We start from the raw sequence: 25,098 nt of genomic DNA, 5'->3' as shown, positions 1-25,098 counted from the left end.
CGATTAGAAACGTATTTACACGCCTGTTGCTACAGTAATGTTTTAGATTACATTTTAGTCGTAATAAATGTGAAAAAATATATATCATATAAGTACATGTCGGTGGGTAATGGCAATCATTCATCATATTCGATTTCAGGCACCGTCATATGACACTGGGACATTTACATATCTAACGACATATTGTCATCGAAAACGTTCAATGTATTAAGGTTATATATGTAATAAATCGAATGTTTACATAAATATAAAATGAGTACATATATAAACCTAAATCGCAAACAATAGTTTCTTATAATACAAAATTAAAACAGTATATTTTCTACTGCTATTAATATTATATATATATATATATATATATATATATATATATATATATATATATATATATATATATTTAACAAAGGTTAAGAGGCCGATTTTAATTAAAACATGAATATTATTTTACCTTGAACTTTTTGTGAAGTAATGTTTAGTTCTCTACTTTTATTTTGTTCGGTTCATTCTTGATTTATAAATACATGTTGAGGGAAATGAATTAAAATAAGATAGATTAATAAAATAAGAATAAAAAAGAAAGATACACCAAAGGCACGGACAACAGAATTGCGGATTTGTTACTTGAAAGAAGGAAAAACTTCCGGTACATTTCCATTACCGACATGAAACGAATAGTTTTATATAAAACCCATACGAATACAACAATTTCATTATAAATAAACAGTTCAATAAAGAAAATATTACGTCATTTTTGTGTTTACTGTTACAACATAGCTTTCGCGTGCCCAATACATGTTTATTTAAGATCAAAATAGATGTGATTCAAAGATGTAATCAATGCCATGTTATACTCATTTAAATTATACATATTCATTAAATTAGCTTTTTTTATTAATGTTTTTAATATTATAATTAAGTTATATTATAGAATTGTTTTTTTTTTTTGTGCGCAAATATAAACAACTTCACTTTACGAAAGTATGTTTTTTTTTGTTATACAAAGGCTATTCGTAAAAACCTAGTAAATATGAACGTCATCAGAAGCTCATTAGGCAAATGCGCTTTAAATTAAATTTATCAGGATTCGATATTATTTGTCCTCCGGGTTATATGAGACGAAAGAACGATCACTACATACACAACACAAAGGCATACTTACATACAAATACACAAAGCACGCAAGAACATTTTATAAATACGTATAATCGAACTCTGAAAAATATTAAAACATGCAGATTTTATACAAACTTTGATTTAAAAAAAAAAACCTTATGACTTGAACTTAAAATAAAAATTTGAGTGAATCTTACAAGAATAAAACAAAAGCATTTGAAATATTAAAAATATTTTATTTTTTGCATTAAGCTTAAAGGCCTATGTTTAATTAACAATTTAGCATTGAGCAAAAACTTGGGACAGAAACAATTACTTCCAATTCGACCGTTATCGGACTTCTCATTAGTCGTGCAAAGGCTGTATTTAATCGAATCTGTGCCATGTTCCACTTGGGAACCCTTTTTTTTCTCTAACCTACTTTTTCCTTCAACATAACCACGAAATCAATGTTAGTAACAAGGTATACGTTCAACGTTGGGATTGTTTATTCTTTATATTAATTCAACAAGGAAGTTTATTGTATCAACATTGATTGTGCGGGTTAGATAAATATGTGATATTTGTGTTCTATTTGTCCGTATATCTTAATATCGAACTAATTTTTGAACCGTAATTTACACGTGTTATATTATATGTATATTATACAACGAGGTTTTATTGTAACTGTGTAATAATTTTGGTTATACTTAATGGTATTAATGGTTAGAACATGTAATTTTTTAGCCAAGATTGCGGATTTTGTAATATGTCTTTGTAATCCATCTCGTGTTCGGCGGTGAAGAAAAACATCGTGAGGAAATCTCCACGTGACAGATGAAAATCTGTTAAGTTTGCATGAATGGAATGGAATAAGCTCTAAACCTTAAAATGAGAGTAAGCTTGAGATCAGCTGCAAGTTGACTTACAGGATGTTATGTTTTATTACTCATTGTAACTAAATAAGATACTATATGGATATATAAGTGTGACGGGCGGTCTATATATATTAATCTAAGGTACTACCCACTCAACTATAAATTTATCGCTTATACTATACTACTTATACTATATATTATATATATCAATCAATCAATCAATCAACAGCCAATCGTTGTCCACTGCTGAACATAGGCCTCTCCCAAGGTGCGCCAAAGCTCCCTGTCCTCCGCCTTCCGCATCCAGTTGGTGCCCACCACCTTCTTAAAGTCGTCGGTCCACCTGGCTGGAGGGCGCCCTACGCTGCGCTTGCCGATTCGCGGTCTCCACTCTAGGACTCGTCTGCTCCAACGGCCATCGGTCCTACGACATACGTATATATATATTTTGTTTTTCGAATAAGGTTTTTCGAAAGTTATATCCAAAAACAACATTAATATTTTATAATAAATTTAATATTTACATTGATAATTCCAATGTAACAGAAAGTTACAAGATACGATAATGTAATAACCCAGCCCATGCTCTCGACTATGAATATTTAATTATACTCGTTGAAGTGAAATTTCTCATTATCTGTCGTCGGATACATCGTGAATTCACGGTGTTATTGTTTACGAAGCAGTTTAATTACCTACGCTATGAGTCACAGTGCATTGTTTGCCGTCGACCCGTCCCTATGACATATTTGGAAATGCATATGACTAGACTAAATGTGAAAATCAATTAGTAATGTGTCATCACAAATGATGGATTATCGTTTTGTTTGTGGGATGAATGCCAAGCTTCGACTCACAAATATTTTAATTGAAACAGATATTTACAAATCTGCTTTGTATATGAACTACATAATAATTTGATTGTGTGTAATTAATAAACCTACGTAATTACATGCTGAAAATGTGTATATACTGAGATACTTATACTTATATATACTTGTCGGTTCTTCTTGGTGGAATTTATATTCCGAATTTTCAATATAATTCCATAATATGATAATTGAAAAGGTATTATAAAAGCTTCAACATATATGACTAGATATCTTGTATGTGTTGTTAAGGAAATAAATATTTCGTCGTAGCAAATAAGCTATTATTGTGTGTCACTAAACGAAAATCGGTAAAAAGGCAAATAAATATTGACATTTAAGTAATTTCGTATTAAATCAGTTTAAACTAATTTAAAGATAGATGACTCAACAAATAAATTTTTGGTTATTTGTTTTATATTTACGCGAAGTTCATGTAATAAAAATATGTGCCTTATGTCGTTTTCTGTATTTTGACAACGTGTTTGCAAAATTTCATGATGATCGTTTGACTAGTTAAGACGTGAAAGCGTTTGTTTGTATTTGTTAGGATTGAGACAAAAACGTTGGCTATATTTTTTTGTTTAAGTTTGAAAGAAATCTGTGCAGCAGTTTCTCATGATCTCGACATTCGACAGCTTATCCCTGCTGTTTCCCGCGTCGATTGAGATGGAGTGCTGTAGTGCAACACAATACTATTTAACCCAAATACGACGCGGGCGGCCCCGTTCAATGACTCACCGATAAGGGGTTGTCCCGTATTGCCGAGTAGGGCCGATTAGAATGGTCCCACACGGTACATATTCTAAGCGTTTTTAGGGTTAGATACTTGATATTAAATTTTGCAACTTGTTTAAATATAGAACATGTCTTATTATAAGGTCGTTAATTCTGTCTCATATTTTTTTAAATATATATATCATATTATATTTTTACGTTAGAAATACTAGTTACAATTACTTTTTGTTTATTTGAAACGTGATCATATCAGAATGTTGTCTCGTTTAATTAAATCTTGAAACAAAACAAGTTTATTCTCGCTGTACTGTTTAGAACGGTCAGACCGGTTAAATAACTGGAAGTAATTATCAGCGTCCAAAATACATACGAAATGTTCGAACATTAAAAGACCTTTACTTAGTTGATTCAATAAGGGAGGCGTTGTTTGACGAGAGTTAGCTAATTTGCAAACATCGAAAACGATTGCCTCTAAAATTACTAAATTACCTTTTACTGAACAAAATTTGTCTTTTGCGTATATTCAACGAAACTATTTGTACATGTCGTATTGAATTTCGTATAGTACTAAGTCAAGAATTCAAGAATATTCTTAATATTTAGTATTTATATAGAGTATTTTTCTTCTTCATACATAAATGTTTTGTAATATTTGCTAACTTAGCTATAAAAAGCTTTAGATATTAAAAATCTTAATGTATAAGCTTAAGGCACAAAGGAATAAAAATATTTCTTTCGATTGAACATTTCTTTTTTGTAGTCTTAGGTACTCCCAGCTTATAAAAATACTTGACATAACACGAACAGCGTAAAATATTGGTTTATACAGTTGCATTTTATATGCTTTTAGGATTTGATAGACGAATAAAATGATCTTTGATAGACATTTACTGGATAAATATTATTATGAGGAAAGATTTGTTTGTTTGTAAACGATAATCTCTGAAACTACTGTAATTATTTAAATAATTATTCCACCATTAGAAAGCTACATTATCCAGAAGTAACATTTTTTATATTTTATTTCAATAATGAGACTTCCACGTGGGCGAAGCAGTGAGCATTGCTAGTACACAATTTAATTTATGCCCCCATATTTATTCTGAATCTTATCAACATATCGATGGAGATGACGCATAAGCGCCCGCATACTAATACTATCGACATATCAGAACCTCGGACAATTACATTGGCCTTATCAATATCACTCGACTCTGATATCGAAAGAGTATTCTATTGATTTAATGCTTTCAACCTGAATAAAAGCCTAATACAGGATAAACGGCGCAATCTCTGATCGAATAGCCGAATTTTCGTACAAACTAATCGGCTTTATTAGTGAATTTGTCCAGTCGCGGTGTTCGAAATTCTGTTATGTGATTGGTTCACTCTCATTACAAAACCACATAATTAGTTTTTGTTTAATCACGCCACGGTTTCCTGGTTTGTAGTAACGAAAATAAATAATTCTTATATGTTACCTTAATATAATTTTAAATTATTCAGTATAAATTGCTTATAATAGTTATTATCCACCATTAGTACAGTATTAAACACTACAGCTTAAAAAAAGAGTAATTACTGAGTTTCATAAGTAAAGTAAAAGTCTATTCGAGTAATCTAACGAATACAAAAAAAGACTGAATAGCAGCAACTCCAGTAAATACACAAGATGTTATTATCGACGGTCGATTAAATGGTTAATGGGCCTTGCTATATTTGTCTTATAACCTTTTCCGCAAATCCTCAGTGCTTGCTACTATAATTAGAGACGCGTGCGGATGAATTTATTTACGAAGGGATGCGATGTCGGCTCCTGGCACGGCCTCACGACCTACATTATTTATATGCATCGGTTGAGTAAAGTAAAATACCCTCTATGTGAATACTTCTAAACACACACGCTGAATTTACTTGGGCAGTTCGAATTCTTTAACTTTACTATTATTGTAAATGTGATAGTTTTGATGTTTGGTAAAGGATGGAAAATTTTTGCTTGAAAAAAGACTAAAGGGTAGTGTTTTTAAAAATTTATTTTATCCTAGCGGACAGGTTATTTATTGGTATATTATAAATTTTAAATACTTTAAAAAACACATTTCATTCTGTTTCAACTGCGGGATCTCTCATTCTGACAAACTCATTTTTTAATACAATGTTGATTTCATATTATCGTTTTATTTAAAAACCAAACTATAAAGTCCGATACAGAAACCACAATGAGGTTATCATTTATAATTTACAAAGTATAATATTTAGCATAATGTTTGTATATTTAATTTAAAAAAATTTACGAATATCATAAAATTAATAAATTTCTATTTATTGACTCAATAAATAGTTATTTTTTTTAATATAAATATTTTTAAATTGTACACAGGTGCTCACATATATCATTAGTCATATTTATAGATGCGATCAATATTTGTCGACAAATTTATTTGAGATCGCATGATGCTGCCAACATAATATTACCATATGTAATTAATCACATCTCAAGAAACATGTTTAAACGGATCGATCAGAGCTTATCTACATTATTACGCTTGTGTTCATTACCAATCCGAACCACCACCCTCGTACTTAATTGAATGACATACGTTGACAAATCAATTGAAAGCAAAGCTTATATATTATTGGGTCAAATATTGGTCCAAACATGAATACACGTTAAAGGTGTATATTTTACAATTTATTTATTTTTTTAAGTCCAAGTAATTTTCCGCTTTAGTTGTTGCGTTTTTGTCGCTAGCGCGTGCCTCGGCTGCAATGCAGGCGAGTCCTATCCATTGTGCTTCGATGACAATAGTTCCGGTGATAATTCAAGGACAGTCTACTATTGTCCAGCGCCGATTCGAACCACTCCCGTATTACGCCATCCGCAAATACGAAAGTATGTTATTTATATAAGTAAAATCTTTGGCTCTTATCTGTCACATTACCAAGTTTTCTTGGCATTTTCGTAACAAAATAACGTGCTGACACGAAATTATGTCATGCAATAGTGCAATTTGCGCTAACTATGTAAAGAAGCAGTGATTTATGACTATGATAATAATTTTCGTGTTGAGGTAGGAGTCGTAACGACCCGGCAATATGATAGTGGCATTTGCCTCTGCACCATTAGCGGGTCAGCGTTTTTTTAGTAATAAAAAACGATTTAAAGTTCAACCTCAATGGTAATAGTTCTTAAGTCTATTTAATAATAAGATATAAAATTGCTTGGAGTTGACGACATTTTACCAACATGACGGCATCCAACTTTTCGATATCTAAATAATCTTATGATGAAAATATATTAGATAAGAAAATGATAATTTTCAAATCAAAATATTCCCCATATTTGGTCGACTAAAAGACATTAATTACGACTCGCAGTCAGCGGAAATTTGAACAACATTTTATCTGCAGACGACAATAACTTCACCCCAAGTTTTGTAATGACAAAAGTTGTAGCTGTGTTTTCGCATTACGAGTCTCGGAAAAATTTAATCATTTTAGGTATGTCTAAGATAAATGATTTTATCTTATCGTACGTAAACAGGTGTGCAGTTTATCAAGATATTTCGTTGTTAACTATTAATATTAATATTGGATATCAAACCAAATATTCTGAATATACTAACTTTATATGAAAATACAAAAAACTCAAATCATAATAAAATTGTAAGATGTTCCCATTTCCAACTTCCGATGCGTGTGAAGGAACTCGGAGTTGTAGGAAATATTCATAAACTTTAAGAAATTGACATATGTCTGAGGAAGATCCTTAACATGAAATGCTATAGGAAGAAATTTTGTACATTTTTCACTTGAGTTGATTACCAGTAGAACAGATTATCGTGTTCTACGAATGCCTACTTCAGGCTTTTAGACCACCATCTGAGAGGATACGTAATTCTAAACAATACGTTTGCATATTTGTCATACATGTATTGATAACATTATTTTTATATATAGTTTGTTTTAATTAATTTCATTTTGCTGAACGCATACTAAACCTGCTTTACTTATACCTGGTAGGTTATAAGTAAAGCTGGTTATATGTAGTTAAAATAGGGATATTAGTTATAACTTGCTATTATTTTATAAAAAATATTTTATACTATTAAGACTATTTAGTACTATAATTACTTTGATTAATTACAGAAACTCACTGACCGGTTCAGCATTAGTTTAGTGTAATTGAAATTTCTTTGTCACTTAACTATTTACAGGCAAAAGTTGATGCTCTCCATTTCAGCTGTTCGCAAACCTCTCCTAATGGGAAAAGTTTTATGTTCTCTAAAAGTTCTTGCGATGAAACCTAACCGCCATGATAAAATTAGATTTACGATAACACACACACACACACACACACACACATATATATATATATATATATATATATATATATATATATATATATAATACAAGAAAGACATATATTTACATAAAAGTAGCGCTGCTCTGTTTCTTTTAAATTATCAAATTAAATACTCTTATGGAGCTCAACTTATTACAGTTTCTTATTAAGACTGATTGCTCGAATTTTAAGTAATTTAGGGCTGTAATTAAATTTAAAACGTTTGTTATGTTTCTTAACCTTTCTGATATAAAATACCTTCATCATTTGTTTAATTATATTATCTACATGCAGATGTTTGAATTTTAATAAATTATTTTAATTTTTATTTTATGTGTTAACCGACATATGTTCTAATAAACAAACTATCTTGTTCCAGGTAACTAAAGCAATCTCTTTTTTATACAAGAGCTTTTTCATTTCAAGGTTTGTTTCACTTCACGTCTATCTCGCTATCATTTGTGACTTCAATTAATGGTTTATATACATATTTTTGATATTATTCTTTGTTATCGTTAATTTACTTTTTAACATTTCAAAACATAGAAAGATTTATATATCAATATTTAAACATTTTTCACGTTAATTAATTCAACGAGCGCACAGTTAATGGGCGAGTTCGTTCGGTCCGATGCTTCGATTGGAGTGCAGCGGCTCAAATTGTTTACGTCTCCTTGCCCAGCGTCTCTCAGGAGAGCTCGTTCGAAAGTGTCTGTAGCAATTGGGATAATTACCAAGGTTTTTTTGTTTAGACAATGTTTTTTATATTTAATTTTTTATATTAATCGTGAACGTTTAATTGTTAGCTTGTTACAATATTGTCTAAGAAAAGAGTTGATCTTGAAATTATAAACAGATAATACATGTCCAGTTTAGAAATTAGTAAGCAAATTTTAAACAAAGAGAATAAAAAAATAACGCACGGAAAAACTCAAAGAGCATTTGTTAAATTCAACAATTTTAAAACTCTTATATTCTTTTAAGCGAGACTCTCAGTCGCCTTCGGGCCATTTTACTCCATTTCGCAGATCACGATGCGACTGTAGTGGCCATAGAGCTTGTTTGTGCAAGACTAACGTTGAAAAATTGAAATATAATGGCTTGTAAACCAGGGTTCAGTTTAATGTACCAATCTGTATCCCCGCAGTCGACTCCGCTTTTGTAGATGTCGATTCAATCTCACGGTCGTGACTTCTAACCGAACTAAAATGCGCGCCGTCGATTCCTTTCCAAACGAGAATCCTAATAGATTCAGTCAAATTGTATATCGTACAAGGTCATTCGTGTGTTCAATTTAAAGTTAATCAGTGATCTAGGAAAACAAAGTGAATTCGGAAAATATCGTTATGAACCCCGCATGTGTCAGAAGCAATTCTACCATATGTGTTTCCACCAACCTTTCTCCTCGGTAGGCTTTTGCCCAGCAATGAAACATTAACTTGTTATTTACATATCTTAAAGCTTAAGAGACTGAATATTTAAAGCAAAAATAAAATTCGAATTTTGAATTTACATTTCAGAGCAAGATACTCGTAGCTTCACAGAGAACATTAAAATATTTCATTCGTAAATATAAGGAAGAAACGTCCTTTCCGACTGATTGCAACCCAATTTTATATTTCTCGTGGAATTTTCAACCCTCCATACTTTTCGTTTTAAAATAATGGGTGACAATCTTTAAGCTTTTCCAGTCTCGGACGTCGTTCGTTTATTTGACTTGTGCTCTAAATGTTGACTTTACATTATGTTTCCCAGCCTTTGGCGATTCGTTCACGTGTTGGCGTCGACTTGTGAAAACCTACAAGCTGCCGCTCGTATTTCTTTAGTATTTCATTTAACGTGGGACGTAATATGAAACATTTGTTATTATAAATTACTTTATCGTATATCATTCGATGTATTTATTTAATGTAGCCTTGTAAATTTACGTGGTTGAGTTCATCACATTTCTTTTAGGGACATAAAATAATTTTTACATTGAATAAAATAATAGAATGCTAAAATTTTTCCTTAATATTGGTATTTTGTTTAGCGACTTGTTTGCAATTCACAGATATTTTTTGTAACAAATTTAAAATGGGCTTAATTGAAATTAGATTTAATGTTCTTTCATTAAATAATGATAGGTATAAATGATACATTTTTAAAATAAAATAAAACCATTACTTAATGACATTAATTAATAATATTTTTTTAAAAATATTATTTAAAAATCGAATCATTTTCAAATTCAAGCATTGATTATTTTTATATAATGCTTTTCCTTACTCCGTGTTCGTTTTTAGAAGTACTAAATGCACCGAGCGATACCGAGCCCGTTATGTTGCGGTCACACGCGATACTCGCGCGAACAAGGAAACATTACACTATTGCTGTTAGATTTTCTTTCAAGCTATTTCCCTTGTGGGGCTCGGGATGGAGCCATTAGGTAACACAAAGAGGTTAAGATCAGTTCACAAGTTCCATATTGTAGTAATAGGATGACATTTGTTGGTTTCTTTTGAGTTCAAACTTTTACATTAAAGTTGTGAATACAGTATGAAATATATATTTTCGTAACGCCGTTTTATGAATATTCTGTCGTTAACTGTATATTATGTAATACACTGGGTATGTGTATTCACACTAGCTGTTAACAGCTAGCTGCGAGTGGTGTTAATTCAATTTTACAATACTAGTAAGTAGTAAGATTTATATTTAAAGTAATTATCTATAAGAAATTAACAATGTTTTCTACACAGAAACGTACACGCACGTACACGTGGCGTATTTCGGTTATATAGTTATTTTTTCATGATTATACATATTCTGGTGTTATAATTATTTTTACATTAAGTATATTATTTTATTAGGTAAATAAATAAAATAATAATAATAAAATAATGAAATTGATTCTTAATTTAATAGAAGCTCGATGATGTGAAAAAACGGGAGCTATAATAAATGTTTTTTTTTTTTTTGTATTAAAGAATTTCGCCTATAAATAATAACCGCGATGTTTTTACAAAGTAACAGCCTGTCCCACTGGGCTGGGCTGGCTGGGCTAAGGCCTCCTCTCCTTTTTGAGGAGAAGGTTTGGAGCTTATTCCACCACGCTGCTCCAATGCGGGTTGGTAGAATACACATGTGGCAGAATTTCAATTAAATTAGACACATGCAGGTTTCCTCACGATGTTTTCCTTCACCGTTAAGCACGAGATGAATTACAAACACAAATTAAGCGCTTGAAAATTCAGTGGTGCTTGCCCGGGTTTGAACCCACGATCATCGGTTAAGATTCATGCGTTCTTACCACTAGGCCATCTCGGCTTCAAATGATGTTTTAACAAAGAAATGCATTTTTTCTTAACTTTTAAATATGATTGTATTCCAGATTGAATTCAATACTTGCTTACTTATTATTATTATTACAAAAATATATGTAGATATACTATCTAAAGGAAACAACGTACAAAAACTATTTATTCCTGGTATAGATGACATGATAATATGACACATCTGAAGCTTAGTAGCTAACTATAACGTATAATAAATATTTTAATAATTCAATTACATATATCTGTTCCAAAGTAATGTATGATACTCGCGACTCACAACATAACTTTGTCGTTGATAAAATATTCACTATCTTATTCCATCGAGTTGCTACCATCAATCCATGCTTCCCTAGTACCCGACTTTATAGCGATCCTGGAAGATTCCTGATTTGTAGGTAAAGGTTTTCATATATTATGTAGAAAGGTTTGTAATAAACCTTACCGACTAAATAAAAAGAAAATCGTTACTTAAGATGTAATTTTATGTTATATATTTTTTTTAAATATACCCTCTAAATAATATATAAATTATACTTTACTCAAGTAGATCTTATGAACACTTTTCAATTATTTCAGCCATTTTGCATGATCAAATGAAATATATAGCTTACCAAGGGCATTTAGTATTACATTTCAATATAGTTTTCTTATATACATATTTGTATATACATATATCGAATATTTTATGTTAATATTAATAAATATGCTATATATTATTTCGGATAAATGATTGTTTGAAAATTATATAATGATATTTTACATTATATATAATATAAGCAAGCTGGTGCTGCTAGAGTTATTCAATAAGTGCCTATAGATAATGGCATGAATCGAGAGTCGTAAGTAATAATGCATTGTATTAACATTAGAAAGTACAGTTTCGGCACGAGTGTCTATTCACTGGAATAATGGGCAGTAAAACGACATCACAACTACTTACGAGGCAATAACAAGCGGGTGGAGCCACGCATAATGCGTCTCTCGTGTGCGTGGGAGTCGTCCCGTTTTTCTGACTGGTACTCTCTTTGCTTGCCTTACACGTAACCGAGTGATTGTGTGTCATAAGCTCGGATTATGTCATATGAAAATAACGTTCTTTAAATTAAACATTCAGATGATTTTGATTGATTTATTCTAAGTTAATTTATAATATCATTTTTGCCTGTGTCAACGGTATGATACGATTATGCCTTTTCTGTGTCACGCTAACTTTAAAATTAACGGTCTTGTGATACGAAAATGAAAAATAATACGAAAGTATTTAATTTTAATGTTAGTAAGAGCTATGCGCTATCGCTTTGCACGCAATAATTGATTGTTTAAAAAAAATATTGTTAACGGGTGAAAATTTAGTCAGTCATATCAATTAATTCTAGTAACAGCTTGTAAATGTCCCACTGCTGGGCTGAGCTCTCCTTTCCGTTTGAGAAGGTTTGGAGCTTATTTATCACGCCGCTGCTCCTACGTGGATCAGTGGATCCATACGTGGTGTGACATAATCTACTTTTATACCCAACTAGCAGCACACGGCAGATTTGCTCCTCCGTGTGTATATTTATATGTATACAATGTGTAATAGCGATCGGTTGAACGGTATATAAGTAGACATGATGCAGCGTCATCTCGTGATCGGTCAAACGGTGTCGGATTATATTAATCTCATATTGATATAACATTAAATATATATAAGATTTATTTTCAGCCGTTTTCACGTTGTATTCTGATAAATATACAACTATTTCTTACGTCTTTATAATATTCGATAACTTCAATTTATGATAACCCAACCCGGACGTTATTCAAATATCGAAAACCGTAAAAGATTTGCTTCCGAAGAGGTATATAACCTTATAAAATCGTGAGTATCTGTTTGTAATAAAATGTACGTTACGGTACGCTTTAATGCTTCATTACAATTATTATATTAAGTTAAGTTTGTCGCTTCATTTTATGTAGGCGTACTTACCATTAGTACTTGTGGGAACAATACAGCAATGACAATAGGGATATTGCTTAATATTTTTTTTGAATTAATTAAAAGTATTCCAGGTTGTGGGACTTAGTTCAAGTCTCGTTACAAATTCTACTGCCAACATCAACACGTAGTATTATTGTGTTCTGGTTTGGTGAATGAGCCAGTGTAACTACAGGCACAAGAGACATAACATCTCAGTTCCCAAGGTTGGTGGCGCATTGTCGATGTAAGGAATGGTTATTATTTCTTACATCGCCAGTGTCTATGGGCGGTGATAACCGCTTACCACCAGGTGTCCCATTTGTTCATCCGCCTACCTATAACATAAAACAATGTCTGTGGGTGTTGGTGACCAATTCCCATCTGGTGGTCTAAGAGCCCGTCCGCCTACCTATTTATTAGTAAAGAAGGTAAAATTTTAACATATCACTTTTCGAGATTTGTAGATTTCAATTGTGTGTTTTTAGAATCAAAGTAAAAAACAATCACAAACACATGTTTGTCATTGTTTTATTTACAAAGCGAAATTATCGTCGTCGTGTTATCGCATAATGTAGAAATTTAAATTCAGCGGAAATAATCTTCTAAACTATTCATATTCAGTTTTAACTACATTTTGTTTGTAAACATAAAACATTGTATCTTATTATAATTCTGTAACTGTATGCGATGTGATGACGACGAATTATGGCCACTTGTGCGACTTTACATTGTATTCAAAATGCTCAGTAGGTACACAGGATTATTCATGATCTGACTGTGCAATGTTTTGAATAGTAAAAGTGCACGGACTGGCTGTGATGGGTCAAGGACTAATCTCATTGTATACGAACGACATGATCTTAATTTATATCGACAACAGTTTGCCGCCGAGCTAATGGCACGAAGCAGATTAATAGCGTGACTTACTGACTGTGTTAGAAGTATTATTATTATTATTTAAATAATAATTTCATTTATTTAATAAACGGAATTAGATCTGTGATTCAATAATAAAAATAATAAATATAATTTACTGCATACACAATAAAGTCCTTTCAATTAATGTCCTTCTTTTCTTGGTATGCGTGTGGCTTAGTTTAAAGTTTTGTTTTTCAATACGAGATGAAAACATAAATTAAGCAGAACATAATAAAATCTAACGATCATTAAAAATAAATGGTGCTTGCTTAGATTTAAACCTGCAATTTCAGTTAAAATCCACATACTGGACCATCTCGGCGCATACACACACACAAGTCAAAACTACATACTAAGAATACAAAGAGTGGTTTTGTCACTATTACGTGATCCCTTCCAAGCAACCCCATATAAAGTGAACTTTATTTTAATGAATTTACGTAAATCTCTTAATTGAATGTGTTTATTGATAAAATTTTATTGTTTTTGCTAACATAAATAGTACAGAAGATGTTATAAGAATTCAATGACTAACTGATCCTGAATTCCCATTATCGGTCAAAGAAGAGGGATTGACGATATCTATTTATCTTAGAATTTATTCAGATATACAAATCTTTCTTACGAGTTTCAAAAATAAATTTAGTACTTTAGAACTTAAGAGGCTTAAACGGTTCATTTTATAATCAGTGCCTTTTAGTTGAGCCGATTTTAGTGGGATATTCCGCAAAACAAAAAACTAAAGTCACGTAATTATAAATTCGACCTTTATGCTGCATAAGTCAACTCTACTGGTCCCACTTACCTACTCTTATCTCGGGGTCAGGAAATGCAAGCAAAACAAAAAAAAACTACAGACACTTGTATAGTTTATATAAATATTCGTCACGAACGGGTGCTATTTGTTTAATTGGCGATCATAGATATAAATAATCGCAGAAGTCATTTGGAGTGGTTATTATCAAATCTACTTAATGATAATTTTAAAACCGGCAGACTGACATACTACGCAGCTTAAATCAATGTGTCAAGAAGCAAAAAAAAAATGAACAGGGATTCTTCGTAACGTACGTGAGCACTAAGAAAGAGCTTTTTAAAATTTATCCCGCGAGTGGGTTAAATAGGAAATAAATATTTAATGGAAGTTCGTTATTTTTTAAGTTAGATATATGGCACCAATCATGATAATTGGTATTTACGCTTCTTTTATAAATTCATTTCTTAAATAAACGTTTTATTTATGTGAAAAGTTAATCGTAATGTTATTTTCCGCCCTGCGAAAGATTTATCTACCCCTTAAAGTGTCGCAAAATAAAAGAATAGCAATAAAATCAGAATATTCATTGCTTTGTACGATTCAAGTTGTGATTAATGATACCAGCATCACTTAATGTTGCGTGATAAACGACGATACTTAAATAAGAAAAGAAGTGGTCCAGTGTTTAAAGTCGGTATTGGCTTATTGTTACTAAATAAATAGCTTGCAATTAATACTTTTATATAAAAAAAAACTTAAATTGGTTGTTTTAAGTATTCTTGATGTGTGTTTGCTTAGGAACTATTTTTATATAACAAAACATAAAACGACAAATATATAAACAATAGATCTAATACATTTTACTTGTACTTATTTGGGATATTTAAAATATGTAATTAATTCGTCGTCAATGTGTGGATTTATTTATTTTGTTATGTATAAAAAAATGTGTTGTATCATATTTTAAAGCTACAATATAATTAGATATAGATAAAAGTTTAATTCAAAGTTGTCAAAAATGTTTTTATTATTACGTAGTTATTATAATAATACATAGTTCGACAAACAAAAATTAAATTCCAACATCGTATTCGAAGGTTAAACTTTTCATTTAAACATACGTACATATATCCTAAAGTACTTGATTTCGTGACTCTGATAAATACTAACAAATGCGAGTCAGCGGTATCCTTTCTAAACGAGCTTACGTCTATGGTTTCGTTTCTCTCGATAAACTCAATTCGATTTGAATACTTTAAGAAAACTTCCTAAACCGATAGGATGTGATTAGAATTATTACATATCCATACGACAAAATTTATCTTCAAATAAAATTGGACCGTAAACCGTACGTACGTCTCAGATTGCTTTTATACGATGCAAAAATAGATCTAAGATTTCTTTGAACTATTTTCTCCTTTTTTATTTATATAATTATAATTGTAATGTAATATGATCCTATTACTTTTCTTTTGTTTTAATTATGAATATAATTCATAAAAAAAAAACAATTAATCATGTTTTACTTACGCCCTGCAAAGCGTATAGCGCCTAATAATAATAATATGTTCATACTAATATACCCGTCGCTTTCATACATCAAAATATTCATTATGGTATATTTTACGATGGAGCTTTATAGGCGATATCATAATAAACCATATCCATCATGACTGTACTCTCATAAACAGGTATCTGGGTTATCTCTACAAAATTGCCGTGTTTAAATTCTCAAGGTTCCTATACATCGCTACTTCGTAAAATATATTTTTTATCTTAACGATATTTCGATAGATCTATGTACGACACATTACAAATGTAACCGTTTATGTTAGTTCACCTGGAAAACATGTAATTTCCGTATTTTTTATTTACTGCTAAAACTAAAGTCGCTTTCAGGGATTATAGAACGCCTATAAAATATCCATTACCGTCATTGTCCGTTTTGCGAGTAAATGGCTCGTTGTGCGTGACATCCACGTTTAGTATTTAAACAATTAATAGCCCGTGCACCCTTTGATGTCTATCTTTTTTGACTTGAGAGACAATATTTCATTTTCCAATATTTTTGTGGAGTTTTTTTGTTTCATATCCAGGGGCCCCGCGTGCGAATAATAAGTCTGGTCAATAGGGGGGGCTATTGTTTTTTTATATCAGGAAATTGTCATTAGCATAGTGGAGCTACAAAATTGGTAGTGATTACACTCTAACGTCGAGGAAATATCTTCGGTCTTGCGTCTAATCTCCTACGATATAATCGTTGAATTAGCTATCGACTCGACGAGGACATGATAGGAACCCATTGTGCATTATGTAATTACGCGTCGGATGTTATAAGCTTGCAATGTAATCATTTCTAATTATTAAATGCGACACAGCAATAAGTACGCACACACATGTACATTCAAAACGAACTCTTTGTATCAATCATACGTAGGGATGTGTCAATGTTATAATATACTAGTAAAAATCGAGTATGTTTCAATAACAAACCGTGAATACCGGCTATTTAAAGTTGATTAAATAAAACTAGTAAAATTTTTATTGCATCATGAACCCTCGAGTTGGTGTTATATTTTATTCTTGCGTATCGCCTAGATCACTGAAATAGAATAGGTTTTAACCGAAGATCATTTAAATCTTAGAAAACTTTATGGGTTTTTCCGAGCTGTTTTTCTGTGTGTTTTTCTTTGTGGTATAATGTATCTCGCATTCTGTGGTACAGAAAAAAACCGTAAGGAAATTTACATGTTTCGGATGATATCTGACCAATTCACAGTGACGTAGCGTGGTGGAAAAAACTACCAGCGTTCTCCTTAACAGCTGAGGAGACTTTTGCTCAGCTGTACAGGTACATTTACAGGCTGTTTTTGTTACTGTCGAGCATATAACATATAAATGATATCTTTTTTCTTTGTTAAGTAAGTTTTACAAGTCATACAGAGATTGTAGTAGTAGAGTTTGTATGAAAGAAAGTCTTCAGACAATAAACTGGATGACAATCAAAAGACGGTTTAAATTTATATCTTGATATTTTATTTGAAAATTGCCAATACATCTTGAATGCTTTATTGTGATTCAAGTCCCATAACGAATGCTCGAGAATTCCATCTTATACAAAGTGAGTATGCACCACTGTTAAAGATTTATTTTTCACAAAGTAATGCAACCAAAGCGTCTATTCAAGTTGCGGGTAATGTAGCAAATAACATTGTTGACCGTTTTATCTTGGATTTAAATTTTTTGCTTAAATTTAATTCAGACGGCTTTTTATTATCAAATAAAAAGTGCACCAAAGAGTGAATCACGAAACAGTTCGTCATGAAACCACTTTATCGTAAATATGGTTTGCTTTATTTTTACGTAGCGTAGAAGTAGCCAGACACATTAATTTTGTTTAACAATAGAGTCGCGACGCTCTCAACTCTATCTAACCTATTATAGAAAAATAAATGACGTCTGACTCGACTTCTGAGCTATTCTTTACTTTATCGAGTCGTATAAAAACATTAATTAAACATATACATCGAGATGCTAATTATCACAATGTTACTAGAGAATGAATAGATATTTACACTATATACATTCGTTTGTAAAATCCAACTTATGGTGAAAAGGCTTTAAGGACACTCACAGGGATTTTATGGGATGATGGCACCGACGGTTTTACGGCGGCAAGCGAGAGCTATACTCGAAATGTTCGAACGAAATCCGTAACCGACAAAGTCGTAGACGTGCATAGTCAATTTTATAGAAGCAATAAAATACTTTATGAACCGAATTCATCTGTTCGTTTTGTTGTAAAATTTTAGTATACTTCATTAGCAGCAAACCATTTAAGTTTATACTTTACTCGTTGCCATATTAATATATACTGTAAGTTTGCGTGTAACACGGATACCGACTTTTTATACTTTTACATTTTAACTCGACTTTTGCTTAAATTTGATTGTTTAATTGGTATAATAAACTAACGTTATTTAAATTTCCAGCTAACATTTAAACTAAAACAAATTAAGCCTATTACTGTATAAATAATGACGCTGCGTCCAAAGTTTGGGATTACATATATACTTTGTCTGACATAAAATTAATGAAAAACTTCTTAATACTATCCCTGAAGAGTAAGTTTTTGAGTGTGTTTCCGCGTCCATATAAATTTACTCCGAAACACTCGACTCTGAGGGATAATTTCGCTGTCAAGATTAGTGCGGGCTGTCAGTCCCATGAACTCCCTGATGACAAATGAGGAGAAGTCGACACTAAGTTATGTCTTAAGGCGAACAAACTCGATGGACACGTCACGGAAAATTATTCTTTATCGCTAAGATAAATGGAACGTAACTTTATTGGTATTCCGTTGTATTATTATTAAAAAAAAATTGTTGCTGTTTTCTAAATGTTCGAGTTTGTTTTTATTTTAAATAATCATAGTAATATTGTGAGCACATTTTAATTTATGTATTTATTTGTTTTGCTAAAGTACTGTGTTTGTTTTGTAAAGTGAATAAAACAAAAACATCGTTCAAAGCTATAGAGACTGTGAGTCCCTTGCGTTTTCTCCTATCACTTTAAGGATAAGCAGTCCGGGTTCTTAAGCACGGCTAATTCTATCCTTATGTGGTTTGAGCCATCCCTAAAGATTTATCCAAAGCTCCTCTGTAAAAACAAATTCATAGATAAGTCCGGAGTAAGGGACGGAAAGATACGTTACAAGAGTTTTATCATCGCACTTACTCTGATCCTTCTTTATTTTTCTCTTTGAATAATATTGATTTCCGTACACGACTGAGCTGAATTAATTTGGTCCCTGATTGAAAAGTTAGAGTGTCGGAGGTTCAACGAATATTGGAATTATAGAGGAAGATTCACCCCAAACCAATATGGTTTTATATGTTATTTGCTTAAACATTTATTTTGATTGTAACTCTTTTAAGTAATAACTTTTTTTTAAAGTCATTTTTATAATATATGAAAATTAAAATGAAAAAAAAAAACAAAATACGCATTACAAATTTATAGATAAAACACACCTAAAAGATTGTCCTGTGGCATTGTACCCAAGTAATAACTGTTTATATTGAATAATGTTTTTAGTCATATTTTGTTTGCAATGAAAACATTGTCACGGTTACATGTATTAAGCTAATGTAGATTATTATCAAATGGCAATGATAACTACAGAAGGTTAGGGAAAATAAGCAGCGACTCCGTTTTCGCGAATAATCAAATTAGATATATTCACCATATGTAATGATTTAATAGGAATGGAGTAGAATGAACCCCAATAATTTAAAATTGACAGATTCTATTAATACTAGCCATAATAATAATATAATAATACAACCTTTCTGCACAAGATTTTTAATTTAATTATTCATTGATAATCTAACAATAAAAAACTAAAAATACATTTGGAATTTGCTTAGATTAATTTACGCTTTTAATACAAAGGAACTTTAAAAATTTCGAACCAATAGCCCGGAAGATTATTTAGGTAGGATAAAAGGTAGGGCGTTCGCCCTCCATGCGTTGCCATGGGAACCTTAGACTTGAATTAGTTAAACCAATGAACCTACCCCATATTACCGTTTACCAATATAAAGCCTTTTGTTCGCTTTAAATCACTTCTTTTTCTGGTGGCTATTAACAAACGTCATTGAAAATCGATTATAGAGAAGTAATAATACGAATCTTCTATACTATGTTGCATGAGTATTTTAATAGTCGTCATTGTAAAATGTTGAAACTAATAAGTGTTGAAAGTTGTAATTGGTCTATGACAGGTTAGGCGAACTCGTAATTTAAGTGTGAACACGTTGACCAAATTTTGTATAATAGAATGCGCTTAATGAATCAACTTATAATTAATATAACTTTGAGGTGCCGTTTTCAGTCTGTCTTGTTGACTGTCTGAGACTTTCAGCAAGTCTTGAATATTATACCCTTATTTTAAGTTCTCTTAGATTAATAGTTCAACATTCTTGTTTTACTTGGGATGTCGCGACGGGGAGGTCTTTGACCTGACGCCTTGCGTCGTCATGGCAACGAGCATACCTACGTGATGCATCTAATAAACTGAGAAAAGGAAATAATTCATCTTTCAATAAATTGTACTTCTTTATTCTTGGGTTTAAAGTTTTACGCGCATTTCTACTGGCTGGTTTTGTTTTGATATATAAAAAAATGAAAAACAAAAGTTGACAAGAAAAAACATATATGTTTAGGTATAGTAAGTTTGTTTAATCAAACGATGTTCATGTTATTAACATTCGATGCTTTGTGTTGATAAAATGATAATATAATGCAAAATATTTTAAATCTTTATTATGTTATCGCCTTATCAACGAATAAAAATACATGGGTGGGTACTTTGTAATTACTAATCCATTGCCGTGATCATATCGTGTACTTATAAATTAACTAAACAACTAAAGTGAAAATAAAACATCGATCTAGACTAAATTCTTATTATTATTTATACCTGTGGTAAACTACGGAACAGAGTTATCGAGGACGAAAAACATTGCTTATCTTTAACATTCCACAATTGTGGTGACCAAGTGTGTTTAAATGGAATAAGCGAGCTGTTTTGATATGATCGGTTTATTTACATAATATTTATACGCATTACATTGATTCCTCTTGCGGCATTAACGATACGAAATAGTATTATTACTATAATTTTCCACTCCCTCGTAACCGGTACTCATCGTATATAATAATGGCGGTGCTCCGTACTTCATGTGGCCACAGCTTCCGATGAGGTGAATTTCGTTAGGGCTGTCCAAAGAGAGTTTTTAAGCAATTGCTATAATGTCCTTTTTTAAATATAATGTTCGATTCTAATACGGATTTCGGATCTTTGGATTTATTATATGCAAACCGTGTTGCCATGATAAATTTTATATGATTTATTTTCTACATATGTAACACAGTATTTTAGAAACAATAAATGACGTACAGATGTTATTATTTTTATTGTAAATTTATTAAGCATTATGTAGTTTACCTGGAATTTTATAGGGGAAACCTATTATGTTCATTCTTTTGAAATTATTATGAAATATAAAAGACACGGGGGACACCATTATATTATAATTATATTGTATGTAATTAGAATGTTTGTATAAAGAACATTTGTATAAAATTCCATTCTCCAATGATACACTTGTTTGTTGACATGTAGCCGACGTCAACGTGCCTCACGAATCTTACACGAGTGTTATCTATTATTATCATTAAGCAAGCGAACGACAAATTAACACGTTATCTCGCGTTTGTCTTTGAATTTTTATCGTAATGTTCGTTATCTAGTATAAATTTTTTAAACTTCCTATTGTAAGTGTTGTTAATGCTATGATTTATTTCTAGAATGCTCTTCGATTCAAATAATCACGTGTTTTTCTCTATTCTGATGTCGATAGTTTTATAGATAGTGTCCTTGTATTATTTAGAAGAATGTATTGTGTGTCTGTATAAATATATGTATGTATATGTGAAATTTTCGATCATCTAACGTATTTAAATCTAAAAATTATTTTGAACCGATTTTGATTATATTAACTCATAATTTATTCCGACGCGGTAATGTATAGCTAAATAGGTACTCGATTATATATTAATAAATTTCAATTAAGCATTTTTAAATATGATAAAAATACTGCAGAAGGTTAATGTCTATTAATGCGTCAAATTGAACGTTATTTGCGTTTTGTTATGTAAATTTTATCGGTAACCTGTAAACAATATTTAACCAATAATTTTAAATAATTTATAACCCTATAACAAATCAGCTGATGGAGCGTGAACGAGACGTGCCGGATCCTCGCGCCGTTGCTTCCATTGTCGTCTTCCGCGTTACATTAAACTACGTGGATACGCGCATCAGTCACTAGACACACGTGATCATATTCATAACTTAAAACCAGCCCACGCCCCGTGGCGCTCCCTATTCTTTTATTGTCTCCCGTGGCTTTTGGCTCCGTTCCGGAAAGATTTACGACCTATATCCAGAAGGAACTGCAACCGATATCGTAAATAACTACTCCAAAAAAGAAGGTTTTAACATGTGTACTCAGGTTTCTTCCTCTAATAAATGTTTGAAATGTTTAAACATTCGTCGTATCGCTTGTTATATACTTGTAACTATGCAAAATGGATGTCTTCTGCTACCGGCCTGCTTTTCTACGCGTTAATTATATAAACTATCTATAAATTAATGATTTTTTTCCAAAAAACATAAGATTTAATTTTTTTTTAATTAATAATTTGTCGGAATAAAATGTACGCATAAAATTAAATTTGAACGATGATACCATACCAATGGCATTGACATAGGACCAACTCAAAGTTGTACTGTACTCAACGCAAAGAGAATTATTAAAATCAAATTCATAAACAAAGAAGTAATACCTGATATATAAAAAATGTATACAAGAGAACAACTTTATTTTTCGATGTTGCTTAAAAATAAAGAAAAAATAGTCCTTCGTTTTATTATACGGCATCAATCGGAGGCTTCTTGCTATGGGAGTCTTACGAGTATTTATGATATCAAATTTGAAAAACAGATTAAATGACAAACCTCCATAGTAATCTGGTATCACGGCAATTGCTTCGAAGTAAATAGGCGTTGAAATATATATAAAAATATAATATAAAATATTTGTTTGATTCGTAGCTACGTATATGTATGTATGTATCATATATAGTACATAAAAATGATGTTGGTATATTTTGTTCATAGTAATAGATTTCGAAAAGTCGCTTTTCTATGCTATGTAACAGTAAATCGCTATTAGATGACATTGCGGTAAATAAACTGCTTTATAGTTCAACCGATCGCCATTAAAATTATTATATATATACACGGATGGAATTTGCTTGTATAATACAAATTGATTTTCGTAAATTAGTCGGTAATCAACTATAATAACCGATTATATGATATTCTCGCCAATAAGGGCGTCGGTGGCATTCACGCAATAAGCTTGCGAAAATATCAAGGTTAATGCGTACTACGGACGATAATTCGATGAATGTTTGCATTGTAACATAATAAAGATTACATTATAACTAGCAGAGGGTTATCAATAATTAATATGTATATTTAATTAAGAACATACGATGGAAATAGTACAATCAAAATATATTCTAAACTAAAATGATTAAGTATTGTCACGGCGAGGTAAATATATTCTGAATTTTGATGTTTTTAAACGTTGACGAGCGTCCAGAGTGGTCGAGACCACTGAAAACTTGTTTGTCTTAAACAGCTACGATTAACATATCTTTCTTTATTTATTAATTTTTGGTTTTTATTTTATGTAATTATTTTTTCCAGGGAACAAAATTATGGATTATAATGGAATACCTCGGCGGGGGGTCCGCGTTGGACCTCATGAAAGCGGGGAGCTTCGAGGAGATGCACATAGCAGTAATCCTTCGTGAGGTACTTCGTGGTCTCGACTACCTGCACTCGGAGAGGAAGTTACACAGAGATATAAAAGCAGCAAACGTACTACTCAGTGAAATGGGTGACGTCAAGCTAGCTGATTTCGGTAAGTAATAAAAAATGCCTTTTAATAATAATATAGTATGTATAAGTAGGCGGATGAGCATATGGGCCACCTGATGGTAAGTAGTCACCAATGCCCATAGACGTTGGCATTGTGAGATCGTCAATGCGCCACCGACCTTGGGAACTAAGATGTTATGTCCCTTGTGCCTGTAATTACATTGGCTCACTCACCCTTCAAACCGGAACACAACATTACCAAGCATTACTGTCTTGCGGTAGAATATCTGATGTGTGGGTGGTACCTACCCAGACGAGTTGGCACAAAGCCCTACCACAAGTAAAATTTAAATAGTTGCCTTTAAATAATCCATGGTTGGGCAAAAGTCGAAAATAAAGTTAAGGAGAATGTATGAAGCCACCACTCCCACGGATTAAAGATCTGCATTTTCGCGTTCATAGATTCAGTTTAGTAGAGTTTAATCCGACACATGAAGGTTACCTAACGAGATTCAGAGTTGTTTTCTGCAACGCTAAGCACGAGATGAATAATAAACACAAAATGTTATCTCTAAGGCTTATATTGTATACAAATACAATATAATTTATGCAAATCAAACACATTATTATAATTTATATGTATATACAACGATATAGAAAGTACCTATAATAAACCAACACATAGATTATTAAAATTATTTTCAATC

The 25,098-nt window shown here is 31.6% G+C and overlaps 1 protein-coding gene across 3 annotated transcripts in view; it reads left to right on the top strand.

Moving 5' to 3' along the window:
• LOC126781366 (serine/threonine-protein kinase 26) overlaps window positions 1-25,098 on the top strand; it is an 84,735-nt gene that overhangs the window by 41,710 nt on the left and 17,927 nt on the right. For all 3 annotated transcript variants that reach the window (XM_050506322.1, XM_050506321.1, XM_050506323.1), the window contains exon 3: window positions 24,218-24,434. In XM_050506322.1, coding sequence (XP_050362279.1) covers window positions 24,218-24,434 — 217 coding nt within the window. The remainder of the gene's footprint in view (window positions 1-24,217; window positions 24,435-25,098) is intronic.

Source organism: Nymphalis io, chromosome 3, assembly GCF_905147045.1.
Source record: "Nymphalis io chromosome 3, ilAglIoxx1.1, whole genome shotgun sequence".
Taxonomy (NCBI): domain Eukaryota; kingdom Metazoa; phylum Arthropoda; class Insecta; order Lepidoptera; family Nymphalidae; genus Nymphalis; species Nymphalis io.
Note: the sequence above shows the minus strand (reverse complement) of the source record. Positions and strands in the feature narration are given on the sequence as shown.